At 34.3% G+C, this 14,574-nt stretch overlaps 2 protein-coding genes across 2 annotated transcripts; both read right to left on the reverse strand.

Moving 5' to 3' along the window:
• Nucleotides 1-644: 644 nt before the first annotated feature.
• LOC105171638 (Sec23/Sec24 protein transport family protein) lies at nt 645-5,603 on the reverse strand. The gene is made up of 2 exons (XM_011092812.3): nt 4,624-5,603; nt 645-2,514 (listed from the first exon to the last, which is right to left on the reverse strand). The coding sequence occupies exons 1-2, from the start codon at nt 5,332-5,334 to the stop codon at nt 859-861; spliced, it is 2,367 nt and encodes a 788-aa protein (XP_011091114.1). The 5' UTR covers nt 5,335-5,603; the 3' UTR covers nt 645-858.
• A 5,929-nt stretch (nt 5,604-11,532) lies between these two features.
• Nucleotides 11,533-14,223, reverse strand: LOC105171637 (auxin-responsive protein IAA14). Its single transcript, XM_011092811.3, has 5 exons — nt 13,834-14,223; nt 13,238-13,470; nt 12,974-13,109; nt 12,658-12,719; nt 11,533-11,827 (listed from the first exon to the last, which is right to left on the reverse strand). The coding sequence occupies exons 1-5, from the start codon at nt 14,088-14,090 to the stop codon at nt 11,790-11,792; spliced, it is 726 nt and encodes a 241-aa protein (XP_011091113.1). The 5' UTR covers nt 14,091-14,223; the 3' UTR covers nt 11,533-11,789.
• Nucleotides 14,224-14,574: the final 351 nt, after the last annotated feature.

Here is a 14,574-nt window from a genome sequence, read left to right on the forward strand (position 1 = left end):
TTATATATACTTTTTATTTTTTTTACTTTTCTTCACTTATAAATCTGTTTTCTATAAAATTTTTTAAAGTTTAAATATTAATAAAATAGTATATTATTTTATTTATTTATTCTTAGATATTTAAAAATTGTCCCGCAATACTTGATGATAAAGAAAATAAAAAGTTGTTACTAACGTTTAATAATTATGAATTGTGTAGATTGTTTTGTTAAGAACAATTTCATATGTGCTTGAGAATTACTTTGTGGACTTCAATATTTGATAAATAATTTTATTTATAATTCATATTTTAAATATTTTCTCTTTATAGAACAAACAAATAAAATAAAATAACCACCCGAATTAGATTCGGCCCAATACAAGATAGGTCTCGAGTCATTCTCAAAGTTGAGAGGAGGGGGTACGGGGATAAGACCCGAATCCTTCCCAAAATTAATGGAAGGAGTCCCGAGTCCACTCAAACCCATCGCCTCACCATCCCTAAGTGTACTTCTTCCCAATGTCTATAACAAATTACACTTTCTTTAAAAGAGAAGGACAAAATCCATTTTGGGGTGTTATGGAGTATTGAAACAAGGGCTACCCAACAGGATAGGGTGGGATCCAAATCTATCCAAGTAAGCATTAGAGTGGGTATAATAATGTAGGTCTAAATAATAGCATTAGCTATTGAAACAGCCAAGAATGGTGAAATGAAACAAAATTCTCACATGATAATACACACCCAATTATATCTATGAAACCTCCTCCTCTTCTTCTTGACTCCTCCCCTATACACCCAAAACTTCAGAATACAATGATACAACAACCCCTCCAATATTACATACACCAGCAAACTTCTCTACAAGATTCCTTCCACTAACCCTGCACAGCCAGAGCTTGCAAGTGCTCGATGAATACTTGCAAGCTCACGTCGTCGGTGAATATAATTTCCGAACCTTCTGTATGAGTCGAATTCTGAGTAACAGATGGATTTAACTTGGCAAGAAGAAACCTTGCTTGGCTGCTGTGCTGGTCGCACTTTACAAGTTTTGGCACTGGAACCCTTTCGGCCACCAGTTGTTCGGCATCAAGCTCTGGAGCTTCCAAGAGTTTCTTGAAACTTTCATGGCTAGGGTCCTTGTCATACCCAAGCTTTCTCCACTGTGCAATCTTAGAACCATAGTGAATGACAACATAGAAAAAGGAATCGAAAAGCAAAATCACGTCCGGGGAGATCGAGCATACGTCCAAAACTACTGGGACAGGTGGCCCATCAAATGAATACTGGAAAAGGGTAGGCTGGACCATGATCAGAGAATTCACCACCCCTTCACGGTTTAACATCAAACGGAAAAAGGCCGTCTCGTCTGGAGTGCTGTTGAAAACATCCATAAACTGGGATCTCCTCAAGTAGTACATAAATTGTGGATACAAGGAAAAATTGGTTGAAAGGCGGAAGCTAGACGGATCTTCCTGTGCATAATCCCCAAATTTAGATGCAAACTGTATCAAAGTCTTATCAAGCCATCTGATAACATCTTCAGCAAGATTTCTCTCCGCCTTGTGGATGGCAAGTCGGGCCATAACTGAAGCTGCTGCTTCCTGATCAAAACCGGAAGCAATTTCTGGTGAATGTTTCCCCACCCACCTTCTTGCGGCAGTGGTCACCCTCTTCCGAAGTCCCATGTTATTACATCTGTATTTAGTTATGAACTGTATGAAAAATGCAGAGCTGGGTTGAGCTTTCTGTTCGTGCCCAATTTCAAAGAAGAAAGCAATGCATGTTTTGCTGGTAAGAGTACCCAGTTTCCACATAAGGGTGCCACCTTCACCAATCACCTTGTCACTCACTGAATCATTCTTCTTTTGCATAGAAACACAAGGGCCAAGAGCTCCACAAACTTTCACATCTCTGGTTGTAACTATCTCTATGCTTGCGTCAAAAAACATCTTTAAGTTTCCATCATCATCACGGTCAAACATGTGACGCAAGCACTTTCTAAATTGCTCAGATTCGAATGACTCCCCTAACATCATGAAACCGCCTGAACTTTCAACTGGGAATTTTAATTCAGCTGCGCCAACCTGGTCCAGAGAGCAGGCGAACAGATCAAGAATGATCGATGAGTCGGATAATCTGTGAGATATTTGCTTGTAAAATTCACTAGATGTTTTATAGTAGGAAGCATAACCATTATGGAGGTCACGGTGAGTTCTAATGGAATAACTAAGATCTGAGTTAACAATCATCCCTGGCCCAGTAGTTGCAGGTCCTGATGTGAAGACCATCACACGGGAACCAGTATTTATCAAGCATCCTTCTAAAAGCCCAACTGCTACTGATATCGCAACCCCTGTAGACCGTAGAGGTCGATGTCCTGGCTTGACTAAAGGTGACGAATGGATATCTTCAATTGCTGTCATGATGTTGAACTCGCATTCAGACACTGGTAATAGAAAGCCTTGTTTTTGTACTGCTGATGCCTTCCCAAGAGACTGCTTCATGTGATGGAGACCCAAAAGCTCCTTGACCTGACAATAAGTAGTTATGCATTTGATTAAAATAAACAGATTGAATATGAGAATGGAAAAGGCAACTAGAGCAAGTTAAAAGAATCTCAGCTTATTTTAAGTTTCTTAAGGTGCCGTTCGATTAATTCTAGTACCATGTATCCCCTACATGGTTTTTAACCATAATAAATACTAAAAGTGACACTTAAGCTATATGAAAATTCCTCAGCTGAAGCCATTGAAGACCCATTCTGAAGTAATATACCACCTTTATAGCTCAACCAGATTAGAATAACTTATTATATCACAAATATACAGCCTCCATTAGACAAATTACCAAAAACTGCTACAGCAATTAGAACATAAATAGTTGCGATCCATATCAACCTCAGCGGCCGAAGTATTGTCATGAGCCTTTGGGCTCACTAATCCAACTCTAGAAGACCACCATGCAACTTGAAATTAACACCTCAAAATCTGCCATAAAAAGTTACTGACACAGTAATAGTCACTTTAATCAGTCTCTTCTGGCAGGATAGGCACTGATGGTGAAGTAGCACAAGCTAAAATGGCAAATAAAAGCAGTATAAGTCGAAATATAAAGAACTTCATGCTTCACTCTGTTTCCTCTGTGCAAATGAATGTCCTAATAGTTTATGATAATTAAGGCAGTGGCTGGTGGTTCCCATTCAATAACAGCAAAATGTACTATGTTAACTCCAATATTTTCAAAGGTTCAGCATCCAGAAATTTTTGCTCCAAACATGAAGTATAAATGCATCTAAAAAAGAGCATGTAGATCAGCTTTACACGGCCTTATGAAGAAGGTACTAGTGCTACACTGGTTGAGTTTTGGGACTAGTGGTGTTCTTCCATTTAGCAAAGGCTAAGACAAGGGGCAAAAGGTGAGAATTTGGAAATGGCCGAAACCTGCATGTGGTATTGCCAAACTTGGAGTTCATACTGCGTACAATCTGATAGTGGATGCGAAGAGTTTCGCATGCAAGAAATATGACGAAATTGTTGAATGGTTACTTTTTCATGTCAGAAGAACTTAATTGTTTACAACAAAGGCGGGTTGAAGGAGGGGTATCCTACACAAAGACTGGTCATACAGGTAAAATTGCAATTAGTACATTAACGAGCACAAAATGAACATAAAAAACTTATCAACATTGGCTATTGAATCATTTATTTCAATCCAGTATCAAAACAAGAAAAGCATGAAGATCATGTCAGATCTCCTAATCCGATTGCCAAAACAGTTAAATCTACTATTTATGCAAAGAAATTCTCAAAGCTTCAAATATGAGAAAAATAATGCAAAGTCACTATGCAATGTCCTCGTAATGCACTTGATTTACTTAAAATCATTTGAGGCAATAAGAACATAATGTTTAAGGCAAGGAGTACATTGGTCCTTAAGTCGTGTTGACACTGACTACGGCAATGTATTACTACTACACACAGATCAGTAAAGCACACCTCTGATTGCAGCCTTTTATGGCTAAACTCCTAGTATATAAAATTTATCTCATAGATTATTGTGATAACGAAGACTAACTTCAATTTTCCCACCCTAATTAAGTATGCAATACTTAAGTTTGTATCCAAGCAGGAAATGAGTCTATGATTATCAGATCCGCAATTTTTACCTATAATGGCATGAACTGGGGCACAAGGGAAAAACTATCCTTTTTCCATTGCATAATTGACATTTGAAAGGGTGAATTAAGGCATTTACTCCTGAGCAATATCAATCGATATCAGACATGGAAACCAACAAGGCAAGCAATGTGCAGAGACTAGATTGATTCATAGATAGATCTATTTCCATATAGATAGGTATCTTTGTGGATAGAGTAACAGCGTAAAGCATCTCTAGTAAGCCCATCACAGCAATGTAACTGATATCATAGAGAATAAGGGAATTTCCCATTGATGCAACAACATTATTCTGATACTGAAAAAAGATAGTTCGTTCTAATTGGCAATTCTTAAAATCTTTTAGGGACAAATGATATGTAAAACAATACCAATTCAAACCCAGATAGGACTATAAAAACCATCCTTAACTTCATCCTACAAGACATTTCAATTGTAAATTCGACATCTTTGAAAATATTGTACCTGTTCAGGCGAAAGCTCACGCTCGCCATGAAAAACAACCACCTTCAAACACTCCGTGAATCCCAAATCATATACCTTCACCATAGCATCAAAAACCACCAGACCAACCAAAGCATTCTCCGGCAATCGCGTAATTGTGTGCAGCAACTCCCTCTTCAGTGCTTCCAGCTCCTCCGGTGACGAGCAACCATCCACAACAAACACGAATGCTGGTCCAACTGCAACTCCCACCCCAGCCCAATCCAAACCCGAACCCGAGCCGGAATAGGCAGAGATACTCGAGAACGAACTAGTATTTGACCTCAATCCGGACAGCCCACTAGGACTTCTTACCAGGCCCGAAGCCAAACCCGAGGCCGGACCCGTCCCTAGATGATATTCAACGGTACTATAAGTGGGAAAAAGCTCAGCAGGGATGTTGTTTTCATTTATATGAGCGTACGATCTCGGAAAGGGATTTTTCCGATAGCAAAACGAGCAAACCCAGATTTTGGATACGTAATCCACGCGAGAGTAGGGGTTCAAGACGGCGGCGCATTGGGAGCAATTGAGGGGTTCGTAAGGGAGGATAGGCAGCTCGCTGAATGGCGTTAACGGAGTACACATAATCGATAGTGGAACCACCAGTGATGCAACTTCGGGCTTGGAAATGGGCCATGAATGCCATGACCAACGCAAACCCTCGATCCCTTCCAATTCGGAGAAATCCATTGACAAAATCAGATGAATTTCATTAGGATTCCGGGACTAAATGAATCCCAATCCAGATTAAGGGGTTAGGGATATCCAGATTGTGGGGATTTCATGATATTTCAGAAATGAGGGTTTTAATTTGAGATTACTACTTTTCCAAATTGCTGTCAGCCGGCAAAGATGATTGATGATGATGATACCGGCGAAGGGTGAAACTGGGAATAAAGCAGAACTCAGAAAAGTTCTGCGGCGACTGTGCATCACGTGCTTAGTCACGTGACCCAAAAAGACATTGCTTGAAATGTTTGAAGATGGTTTTGGATTTGATTTTATAGGATTTGATGAAAAAATAAGTTTGAATTATGAAAAGTATTTGATATTTTTTTCAGGTATAATTATACTAATTTCCTTTATACTTGATATAATTACATGTAAATTTTTTATAATTTAAAAAATTAATTTCAGTACTTTTAAGATTCTATTTAATAAATAAGTTCTTCTGTTAATAATACACTGAAGTTATTAATATTAACAAAAAAATTGGATAAAAATTCATATGCATTCCCAATTGACTTATTATTAATTTATTATAGGTCAAATAGATCTTTTTATATCTAAATTACAGTTATACATCTTCACATATTAATGCATGTGTATATCTCATAATTATAAGGGTAGTCTAGTCAGAAAAAAAATATTCGATCTGCAATAAATTAGTAATAATTCAATCGAGAATAAATATTAATTTTTTTTATTAATATCAACTAATCAATGAATTCTGACTAACGAGTAACCTATTTATTGTAGGTATGCAAATTTCAGGGGTACTAAATATAATTTTTTAAACTATATAAAATCTATGTGTAATTAGACCAAATTTCAGGGGAGGAGAACGTAATTATCCTTTATTTTTATGTTGATCTATAAGAAGATGTTTGGCTAAACATATAATAAGTTCTTGAAATCGTTCAACAAATTATTTTTTGAAGAGTTTATAAGTTCCTAAAATATAATGTTTTAGTTCTTATAAACTCTTTACTTAAAAAAAAAAAAAAATAGAAGCGAACTTCACTCATCTTTTTTTAAAATATTTTATAAGCTCTTTAATCTTAATATTCAATAAATAAAAATACACTCATAATTTTATTAGTATTTTACTTTTACCAGCCATATAATTGAAGTTTTTCCCAAAAGTAAAATTATCTATTTATATAATTATATAATTTGATAGTTTTCTCGATTATTATTAAAATATAAAAAGCATATTATGCCAATCATTCTAGCAATCAATAAGCTCTGGCATCTTATTTATTCAAATATTTTTAAAAACTTATTTTAAAATAAGATGAAGCATGTTTAAACTCTTAAAATATCTTATAAGATCTATGAGCTTATAAGTTTGATGCGTGCAAAAAATGCACTGTTAGTGGGCCGAATTAGCAAGCTTAAAGATGAAAACCTGCAAAAATAAATATTAGTACTTCGACGCCTAATCAATATGTAATATTAAAACAATAATATTGAAAAGATATAATATGATAATGAGATAATGAATTATGATGAAAAATCGTGAGTAAAAACGAGTATGTATGATAGAAATACCTTATGAATGCTTGGAGATACATCCCTTGTTTGAGGGAGTTGAACCTGGTCTTATAGCCAAATTTCGCCAATAGTAAGGGAGTTGGGGAGGTGGTTGTTAGCGGATAAGCCTTCTTGGAATCTTAATCTTGTTGGTTGGAAAAGTTTAAAAAAAAACCTATCCTAGTCAAGAGATTTTAGTTAGTAAGAGTCTCACTTCTTCAAAGATTTGTTCCCCTGGACCTTCTCGTCATGTCCCTCTCCCCATGTGTCATTGGCAGCTCCTTGGGCAAGATGGCCAGCAGCGACTTGTGGAGGACGTGCGGGCGGCTAGGTGAAGCCGACCGGTACGCAAGTGCCCAAACGACCTTCGAGCAGAGATTTTTATCAATTGGGGATTGCAATACTGTTCAAATGAAAAACTTCCTTGATGTGTGGGGATGGTATCCGCCAAGTATGAAGTCATTTAGAGGACATTTGGGCATGGAGATGTAAGGGTGACGATCAAGCGTCACTCTGTGCATGAGTAGGAGATAAATATGTGAAATAGAGTGTTTTATCTTTGAAGATTTGCAAAATTGTTTCAATGGCGAGATTCTTGGAGTGTTGGGAACACCTCCAAGATGTTTCAAAGTTAGACGGTTTTGTTTGAGTAGGAAATGACGATGATGTTCAGAGTCTCCCAATGCAGTGGCGATACTGTAGTTTCAGAGTATTGCATGGCAATTCCTCAGCGATGGATGATCCGATGAGGCTAAACTCTAGAGTTATGATGTGGAAGTCGTAGACTACAGAATGGTTCAAGCGGCACGTGATTTGGACGTCGGTTAAGGAGATGCGAAAAAAGTGCGCTCTTCGGCCATTTCAATGTCTGCTCTTGGAACAAGAAAAAAATATTTTTAAGCCTATTATAAGAGAGGCATGCAGTGGTGAGCTCCAGCCAACCCTCCCCGTGCATGACTACAGCGACAGTAGGCAATTTCGACACTGAATGAGCATCTCTTGGGGGCTTTCAAGAGCCGACTCTAGGCATCTTAAAGGAGTGTTTAGAGTCCCCGAAAGACATGAGAACCGGAAGGGTAGCATAGGGCCAGGATGGCCTACGTTGAGCACAAAAGCGGCCAAGAGGTTCCATATGACGCGCAAGGTTGTTCCGCAGGCTACGAGATATCAGGGGCAACACCTCTCGTGCGAATGGGTGATTGAGGCAAGCATTCTAAGACCTAGCAATCCAACTCATGGCACGTGCTATTGGGTTTTAGCTGTCCATGGGGGTTCGTTGGCTAAGATGAGCGATCGTGGGGCGACGCCGCACTGTGGGAAAATTGTGAAGCCACGCCGAAAGGCAAGAAGGCATATCGGGCATGCCGTGCGGGATCAAGGCAAGATGTTGGCATATTGAATGGGCCTCGAATTTGTGATACGGTCCTACTCGGGCGAGACATGAAAAACGGCCATGGAGGTTATGTATAAAAAAGAAAATTTTTGGAGAGGGTGGAGTGTAATTTCAAACTTTTTGAGGAACGTGTAATTTTTTGATTTTATAAGAAGTTTAAATATAATTAATCCTATGATTTAATTAAATAATTTGTCATTTGAAGAATATTAAGAATTTTATTTTTTGGGGGGGCTTTGACACGAAGGAAACACCAATCAAATTTAATTTATAAATTGTAATTTCTAACCAATTTTGGCATGGTTGGAAAATGAATAAACCAATTTACTGCATTGCATTTGCAACTCATTGGGCTTCACCTTAACCTCCTCTTGGGCTGAGAAATTAAACGATCACCGAGCACAACAAAAGTATTGGGCCAAATTTCACACCCGACCCATTTTTGAATTGGTATCTTTTTCTATAATAGAATTTTCAAAACGGTGACAATTAACTTGGGTTAAAAAATTACTCATTTCTATTGATTCGAATTAAAATGGGTTGGCCCAAAAAGATCTAAATCATCCATAAAGAAAAAAGATATCGCAAGAACTCAAAAAAATGCAAAGTTCAAAGTGTCCTTAGAAGGCCCAAAATATTCCTAAGAAGTCCAATCCGAATAAAGTCTCTAAAAAAATCCGATAGAGAATACTCGAAAGAATTGAATTGGCTAAAAGAATTCCAATCGACCGATTTCAAGATAGCCCTCTTTTGAGAAAGCCACTTATATTAACATTTTTTGAGTGAGATGAGATGAGATGAGGCGACAATCAAAACCTTGTTTAGATATAGTCCTTAATCAACTTCGACAAATTTTGACATTTAATTTGTAGTGGACACATATTTGATTATAAAACTTGCATTAAAGTTAAAAAAAAAAATACGGGATTATTTATACTTAGATTCCTTTAAAAATGTGAAATTACACTTTTCTCTAATTTTTTTATTTTTTTTTGAAATAATACTAACACCTCTCTGAACATTATTCATTTACACTTGACCCTCTTCTGTTAGGGCTTGAAAGAAAACTATTGACATCAACAAAAGAAAATTACATATAAATTTTATTCCCTTATTTAATATTTTTATTTATAATTTTTGTACTTATAAAGGGATAAATATAATATATAGATAGGGAATAAGGTTAATATTATTATATATTTTTTTTATAATTACAAAATTATTACATGAGAATATTAAATGTGGGGTAAAATAAAAATTTTATGTAATTTTTTTGCGAACGTCAATAAACAGTAAAGTTTCGAGAAAGAGGTGTAAGTGTAATTTTAATTTTCTTTTTGAAAAAAGTATAGAAAGGGCCCACATGTATAGAAAATATATGTGATTTTAAAGTCCCTGATAACGAAGTTTACTATAAAGGTTTACTTGTTGGATTTTTAGTTGTTGCATATTAGAATTATATTTTATTGGAAAAAAGAAAATTTTCGGCCTATAACTTTAATTTTGAGTTCATTTTGGTTGTTTATCTTTGATAATATTATAAGATTTAGTCATTTATCTATTAATTTTGCATAGATTTAGTGCTTTAACCTAATTTATGACTCTTTTGCCCTTTTGATTATAAAAACTAATAGTCCATCCTAATGCTCTAAGTGTAATAATAAATATTTTCTCAATAAATCTAGACTCTTATACCATTCTAGGCGAGTATTGGCTACAAGATGCAAAATAAATGGATATAATATGGACTAAAATCACTCTTAAAGAGCTGTGTAGGGCTAAAATTGCTCAAAATTGGGTCAAAAGAACTAAAATTAAGTATTTTTTGAAAGTTATCTACTAAAATTAAAATAGATAAATTTAAAAAACTAAAATTAATAATAGACAAAACTTAAAAGATTAAACAAACAATTTTTCCTATTGAATTTCAAGAAACTAATATATATTTATATATCTATATATATTTAAATTCTTAGACTACAATTAATTAATTAGATACACTGGGATTTAATTCTCTAATTATTTACACAAAAAGACAAATTCCTCGAATTACACAATTAATTTTGCGATCCAAGAGCACTTTCTTGCTAACTTTGGACATGCATTAATTTCATTTGACCAGAAATTATAGTCCTAAGAGGTAGTAATTAAAACGTTTTCATTTTTTTTAATAATATTTCTTGAAATAGAAAGTTCAAATATGTACCATTGACATAAACTCATATTTAGTGTAACTATATCTAATATTTTTAAATTTGCTTTTCTCTAATAAATAAGTTTCCTTGTTAGTTAAAAATTCATTGAATTTGCTGATATTAATTAAAAGATCGGATAAAAACTCATATTTACCTCATATTGACTTAAAACTGATTTATGGTCAAATAAATATTTTTATGATCCAATTATCCTTATACATCTTCACACGTTAATACATTTATATGAAGAGGTATATCTTCATCGTTATAATGATAGTTTCATTAATAAGCTAATTGCGGATAAACACTAATTTTCATTCAGTTATTTTTGTTAATATCAACAGACTTAGTGAATTTTGACTAACGGGATATCTATTTGTTAGATGGAAACAAATTTCAGGGATATTGGATGAAATTTTTCAAACTACAGTGCATTTACACAAAATCTAAGAAGAAGCGAGTGTAATTATGCCTAAGTTTTAATTAATTATAACTTTATAAATTAAATTTCCTCTATAAAACCTTATATTAAACAAAAAAAAAAAAAGAAAAATGTATGAAACATGCATGTGCTCGCAAGTCCCAACCACCATTACTATATGCATTGATACAAATTTCCAACACATCCAAGTTGACTTATAACATTTTATCATATCATCTGCAGACAAATAAATATCCAATCATTCAAATCAAATATTTAAAAAATCATATAATTTAAAAATTGTAATAAATGTTTATATATATAGGTAAATAATAATTAAGAAATGGTAATGCAAGGAATAGTCCCATGAACATGCACATGGCCTTGTTCCCCTCAGCCCTCTACTTGGGGGACTACAATAATCAATATACTGTGATTTTGCAATAATTAATAAATTTTAAATATAAAAATCAAGATATGAAGAATCTGGGGACGAATTAATTAATAAAACATTCAATTTTTTTAAAGTTTATTTCACGAAAAAGAAGACACGAACATAAATTTGACAGCAAGGCCAAATTATATACGTACAGATAATAATAATTATTAAGCAAGCCCAACAATTAATTAATTTAAAGTCGTAATAATAAGATAACAAGCCAGACAACATATGAGAGTACTGCATTTTGCTTCTTGTCCAATACAAATAATGTCCGTCGGTTTTTCATATCTATATATACTGTAAAATAAAATACAGACACAGTCGACACGAAAACTCGAAAAAAAAAAAACAAAAAGAAAATTGAAAACACACGTAGAAACAACTTCCCCTGCTCAAATCAAACCAAGTTGTTCACAACATACATGTAATATAGTTCCATCAGCACCTGCTCTTGCATTTCTCCATGGCTCTTGGTGCTGAATTTCACAAAATTAAAAAGAGAAAAAAATCAATAATAATTAAACAAAAATACGGACGATCTCGATGTAAGACACACTTATCTACGGTTGTGAATACAGTATGTATTTGAAAATACTAGTAATTGTGACACGTCGTTTCTACGTGTATATAATAAATAATATTTTATATTTAGAATATATTATAAATTAGAGTAAAATATATAAACCAGCACATTACATTAATAAAAAGAAAGAAAAAAAAAAGTTATCAATTAATGTAAATTTTGAAAAGTTGGATAAGTTAGTTGTTTTATATGAAGGGCATTTTTTACTTCACAAAAAATTGGTGCAACGGTGTCATAAACCACAGTTTGTGAGTGTAGATGAATTTTTCTTTTTATATTAGTATAGATATAGATACATTTTATGTTTTAAAATATATTATGAATAAAAAAATATATATAAACCAATAAAAAGAGAAAAAAAAAGAAAATTAATTTAGGAGTATTGGTATAATGATAAAATTGGTATTGTGGTGTCATAACCGTCGTTTATGAGAGAAAAAAAAGTTTTTTTTTTATGTAATATGTATATATATATATATATAGATATTATGAATAAAAAATGTATATAAAACAATGAAAAAAAAGAAAGAAAGAAAGAGAGCAACAAAGAAAAGAAAAAAAAATCAGCTTAAGAGTATTATTGGCATAACGATAAAATTATCATTGCGGTATCATAACCTTCGTTTGTGAGAGACAAATACTTTTGATGTAGTATAAATATATGAGTTAAACAAAAACAAGGGTTTTTTTTTTTTTTTTTTCCGTATAAAGGAAGATAGGTACCTAGGCCAATTGCTTCAGATCCTTTCATAATGCGAAGGCGCTTGCATGAATCCACGAACATCCTGTATATAATAAATCGTGATAATAATTAGTTATAATTTATTTTTTTCTGAAAATATTATTAGTTAATATATATAAATATAGATATGGAGAATTCTTATTCAAATTAGGTTCGATCGAACCAAATTAATTACAGAAAGTATGATGCATTTACTATGTGATTGTTTATTTTTCTTGAACTATATACAAATATATTTCACTTGCCATATAATTAGTTCACCAAATTCAATTTAAATTAGAATTTATGGATACTTACTGCCATGGTACATCCCCCACGAGCATCCAGTCCCCATCCTTATCTTCATAAGTGGGCACATATTCAGAACTGTTCAAGAGATCCATCAATTTGCTCTCATTCATGAAGTCGATCATTCCTTGGGTCCCATAGTTACCTATTTTAAATATACATAATTCACCAAGTTCAATAATATATATGAAAAAATTGAATTAATATTAATTTCAATCCATGATCATATATATATATATATATTATAGATGAAATTAAGAGTTGTAAAATTACCCATGGTGAAAGAACTGAACATTTTGGCCAAGGCATCGGAGAGTTCTTGATAGCTCTTGTACATTTTCAGGTCGACTTTACGAAGATAGGGCGCCCCGTCCATCGACACCTTCACAAAGGCGGCCGTGGGGCTGCTGCATGCCGCCTTCTCCGCCTCCTCGTCTGAGCTCTTCTGGTGGGCCATGATGTTCTTGCGGAACGATCGCACTGGTGGCCATCCCACCACTTGTGCCCTAATAATGTATATCCAAACATATATATGTGTTTAATTATAGTGTTATGGACATGATATTTCACTACAAAATATGTTGTAGTATTGTCCTATGTTACTAACAAAAGATGGTACAGAAAAGTTAATACTTTAATACATATTTCATGAATTAATCATATGATCAGTATATTACACTTATGGTTTACGGTTTAAACAGCACAACTGCAGTATAATTGGTTAGGTCTGACTAAATTTATTTTGAACGATCGACTATATACACATGCATACATATATGTATATATGTATATATACAAACACATATACATACACATGATTGTGTGTGTAAATATATGTATAGGTATAAGGAGCGTATAGATATACATACTTGGCTGGTGGCTTGACTGGATCCTTGGGAGGAAGCACAGGCTTGTCCATAGCCGAGGTTTCCTTCAGATCTAAAGCAGCTGATTCATTGGGCTGAAGGTTGAGTTTCAGATCAACAGTCTCAGAGAAGCCTCTTTTCCCAGTAATCTTGTCAGCGCCGCCGCCGCCGCCAGGCAGGCCGAGGCAGAGCTCGGTTTCCTTCAGATTCAGTCCCTGCTCCTCCGCCAGCAACCCCCCCATTTTCCGGCCAACTTCCATGGAAAATCTTGCTCTGAAAAACCCTCGATTTCGTCGTCGATCTTCCTCTTCTTCCCACTACTTCGTGATGATTCAAAGTGTGTGTTTGTGCGTGTGTGTGTGTTGTAATGATATCAAAGGGGAGCAATATGTATAACTTTGATGTACATATATACCAATGGATGCATTGGTCTATCAAGTATCGACGGATAGCATGCCGACACGTGGAAAATGCATACTATATATTGATCTTCTGGGATCAAGAGCTACCATGTTACTAATTAAATAATTAAAGTTATTTTCTTTATTTAAAAAATAAATAAATTAAAGGGTCCTAAGCCAATTTCTTTTAGAATTATATATATGATGGATTAATAATTTATTCATCTGTTAATTAATGGTTCAAGTGGATGTTTTTTTTTATGGGAAAGGAATTAAATAACATATGGGAATGGCATGATTAGGGGGAGCAATTAATGGATGTGGTCCATGAAAACCCATGATC

Source organism: Sesamum indicum, linkage group LG10 (assembly GCF_026168435.1).
Source record: "Sesamum indicum cultivar Baizhima isolate 11 linkage group LG10, ASM2616843v1, whole genome shotgun sequence".
NCBI classification, from domain to species: Eukaryota; Viridiplantae; Streptophyta; class Magnoliopsida; order Lamiales; family Pedaliaceae; genus Sesamum; species Sesamum indicum.